The sequence below is a fragment of the Rutidosis leptorrhynchoides genome, chromosome 2, assembly GCF_046630445.1.
Source record: "Rutidosis leptorrhynchoides isolate AG116_Rl617_1_P2 chromosome 2, CSIRO_AGI_Rlap_v1, whole genome shotgun sequence".
Classification (NCBI taxonomy): domain Eukaryota; kingdom Viridiplantae; phylum Streptophyta; class Magnoliopsida; order Asterales; family Asteraceae; genus Rutidosis; species Rutidosis leptorrhynchoides.
In genome coordinates, this window is record NC_092334.1 from 454664319 (window position 1) to 454668140 (window position 3822).

At 33.0% G+C, this 3822-nt stretch overlaps 1 protein-coding gene across 1 annotated transcript; it reads left to right on the plus strand.

The window, feature by feature from the left end:
* Window positions 1-644: 644 nt before the first annotated feature.
* On the plus strand, window positions 645-3351 carry LOC139892511 (cytochrome P450 736A117-like). The gene is made up of 2 exons (XM_071875619.1): window positions 645-1556; window positions 2559-3351. The coding sequence occupies exons 1-2, from the start codon at window positions 654-656 to the stop codon at window positions 3168-3170; spliced, it is 1515 nt and encodes a 504-aa protein (XP_071731720.1). The 5' UTR covers window positions 645-653; the 3' UTR covers window positions 3171-3351.
* Window positions 3352-3822: the final 471 nt, after the last annotated feature.

A 3822-nucleotide genomic window follows, 5' to 3' on the forward strand; every position in this document is an offset into this window, starting at 1 on the left:
TGTGATCAAGTGCGTTGCGTGCATATCTCCTTTTAGGCTTGTAACAGATAATAGTATCGGGTTATTACCATCTTCATTGTATAGATTATATAGGTCTCCAACTCTCCATGTAAATATTCACATATTTAATAAAGTTTTGATTGTTTTTTAAAAAAAAAAAAAAAAAAAAAAAAAAACTAAATAAAAAATCTTCCTAATTGCATAAGCAATTATAAGTCAATGGTCAACACAAAATTAAGATATGAAATTTAAATACAATTAAGAGCGCCATCAAATCTAAAATTTTCTCCTTAAAATCTAACAAGAAAAGTTATTTTTGTCCAATTGCGCTTAATTAGATTAAACTAACAATAACAATGTTATTATTGAATCATAGTTTGTTTGATTGCAACTTTTTCTTGTGTGGAACATCCATGGGGAAAGGGGCGATATAATTATCGATAGTCTTTGCGCGTTTTGGTAATTTAACTACAAAATTATATACCGTCTTTATAAAAACTTTGGGGCGTGGGTATTTTTATTTGGGTATTTATTTATTTTATTTTTATTTGAGGATTAAATTAAATATGAAAACTCTTGATAACTATTAATTTCAGCTATTTATAGGAGACACTAACTAATAATCATATAGACGTACGTAACAAAAATTAAACATGGTTTATTTGGTGTACATTTCCCCCTTCATACTCCTAGCATTATTTCTAGTAAAATTACACTACTTCAACCGATCTACCACCAACAAAAACCTACCACCATCACCACCAAGACTACCGGTGATCGGAAACCTCCATCAGATGGGCCCACTTCTCCACCACTCCCTCCATTCTCTATCCCAAAACCATGGTGGCCCGATGATGCTCATCCACTTGGGTTCTGTCCCAACCCTTATCGTGTCATCAGCCGAAGCAGCTCGTGAAATTATGAAAACCCAAGATTTAAAATTTGCCAATAGACCCGACGTAAAACTGTGGCGAAAACTCTTGTGTGACTTAAAAGAAGTGTCGGTTGCGCCTTATGGCGAGTATTGGAGGCAAGCCAAGAGTATTATGGTTGTCCATTTATTAAGTAACAAAAAGATGGAAGATCATCGCGAGGTACGTGAAGAAGAGAGTGCTAATTTTGTCGAAACTATCAAGAAATTTAGTGATCAATCACTAGTTGTTGATTTAAGTGGTATGTTTGTGAAGTTTACAAATGATGTAGTGTGTAGGGTGACGTTTGGTAACAAGTATAGTGAAGGTGAAAGTGGGAAGAAGTTTAGGAGGATGTTAGATGAGTTTTTTGAAGTTTTGGGAGGTCTTAATTTAGAATATCTTGTTCCTCAACTAGCATGGTTAGATCGACTTAGAGGGTACGATGCTAAAGTCGAACGAGTCTCAAATGAGTTGCATGATTTCTTAGATGGTGTGATTGATGAGCGGCTGAGGTGTCAATCGATCTATAGTGGTGATGAAGGTAGCAGAAATGAAGATTTCGTTGATGTATTGCTTAGGATCCAAAAGGATGATCGCACAGGTGTGACTTTTGATAGGCTCGCTATCAAAGCACTCCTTTTGGTAACTTCATCCTCTAAATTAACTTATAAATAATATATCAATATCAATATTCAATATTATTATTTGAAGTAAAATATTTATTGTAGTGAAATTTTAATAGATGCATCTTACACTTAACTAGAAATTATCATATAGGTAGACGTATGGTCCATATTACGTTTAATGATGGGATTGATGGCTAATTTAAGAAAATGAAGAGAAAGGCCAATAAAAATGTGACAACAATCAGAGGAATGAGGAGCACCAATTAATTTAATCATTCCATTTCTACGCTCTCCACCAAACAAGCTTTGCCATTTTAATAATATTTCTTATTCTTATAAAAACGCTAGTCATATCATAATTCATAAATTTAGCAACATAGTAAAACTTAAAATTTAAAATTGTGAGTTACTATTCACTTTGACGTGAATAATATATTCACGTATAATTTAATTTAATTTAATTTTATTTTGATGTTTTGTGGTTTGATACTTTATCCACATTCAATCGGGCAAATAAGACACGGAACATTTATTTATATTTATATGAGTAATATTTCCTAACCTGTTGGGTCTTTATATAACAAATTAAATTCGAGCATATCCAATAGCTAGGTTCAATCGTGTATACGGCGTAACTGAATTTTAGTGTGACCGTTTATGACATCTTTTTCTTAACCAACTCAATATCTGATAGTGAAGTTTCAACATGATATATTTTTATATAAATTATTAGAATAGTAAAAACTTGGTCTCCTTTTTATCTTGTAAAATCTACTATCTGTATTGAACCGCCTGTCAAGTACTCCATATCAAATATGAAAATTTAAATTGCTCATAACATCATTACTAAGTGATTAAGAATATCTCAATATTTAAAAAAAAAAAAATGATAACGTCAACTAAAAAACGGTTACGGAGTATTTGTAAGTAAGCACATGATTTTAAAATAACAGCCCTCATAAAAGTAGTTATCAAAAACATAATTATAGTAATTTACAACAAATTCTTGCTATTGCAGGACGCTTACACAGCAGGAACAGACACAACGGCAACTGTTTTAGAATGGACATTTACAGAACTTTTAAAACATCCAAGAGTTCTCAAAAAAGTTCAAGATGAGGTAAGGATTATTCTCGATGGAAAAGACCAAATCAAACAAGCCGATATCGAAAAAATGAAGTATTTGAAAGCCGTGTTTAAAGAAACACTTCGTCTTCATCCACCTATCCCAACCTTGGTGCCAAGAGTAGCAAGCCAAGATGTTAAAGTCATGGGCTACGATGTCGCCAAAGGAACCACGGTTCTGATTAACGCGTGGACCATTGCAAGAGACCCTAATGTGTGGGACGAACCTAACGAGTTTAGGCCTGAAAGGTTTTTGAATCGTACAACTGATTTCAAAGGGCATGATTTTGATTTGATTCCTTTTGGTGCTGGACGAAGAGGGTGCCCTGGAATCTCGTTCGCTATGGCGACGAATGAGAATTTGTTAGTAAATCTTTTGCATAAGTTTAAATGGGAGTTGCCTAATGGACAGAGTGAAGAAGATTTAAATGTTGATGAACGTCCCGGTCTTACGATACGGAAAAAAGTTCCTCTTTTGGTGGTCGCTAAATGTTTATCATCCTAAGTCGAAATCCTAACCTTAGTTCTAAACAGTTACGTGTCTTCATAAACTCGGTCAAAGAATGTGTTGTAAGCACATGAATTCGATTAACAAGGATTTAATACGTGTTGTGTATGATATGTTATATGAAATCTACTTTAGGTATTTGTATACATTGAGGCGGCAATATATTTATTTATCGCTATATCAACCCTGCTATTCCCGTTAAGCTACGTTAATTGCCCGTTAAGTTATTTAACGGAACTTACTTGAATTTTGTGTATTTAATTTAATTAAATGCATACTTGAGTTCATGATGAACTAACGTAATTAACATATGATTATAGTAGTCGGAAAACCTATTTCATGTTATGAAATACTGAGAAAACGATACGGTTTTGAAAACTGCAACAGAGGTCATGTGAGAGTGCGAAACGCTCGATTTTTAGTAAAATAATTATTTTTAATAATTATTAACTTTAAGAAAAACTTATTTAATTTATTATATATTTAATGAATTAAACTTGGTGGGATGCGTTTTAACGACCGGTTAACGTTACAGGAACTCGGTACGGTTAACGGCAACGAGAAACGAACCACACTTAGCGTACTAGCAAGCTAAAACATAATGTAATTCACTTTTAATAATTATTTGATATAATTATTATGTTTTAAA

Excerpts from the sequence above, each read along its gene's own strand:
- LOC139892511 (XM_071875619.1), top strand. The coding sequence starts at position 654 with ATGGTTTATTTGGTGTACATTTCCCCCTTCATACTCCTAGCATTATTT. Across the intron at positions 1,557-2,558 it reads CTATCAAAGCACTCCTTTTG|GACGCTTACACAGCAGGAAC; the intron begins GTAACTTCATCC and ends TTGCTATTGCAG.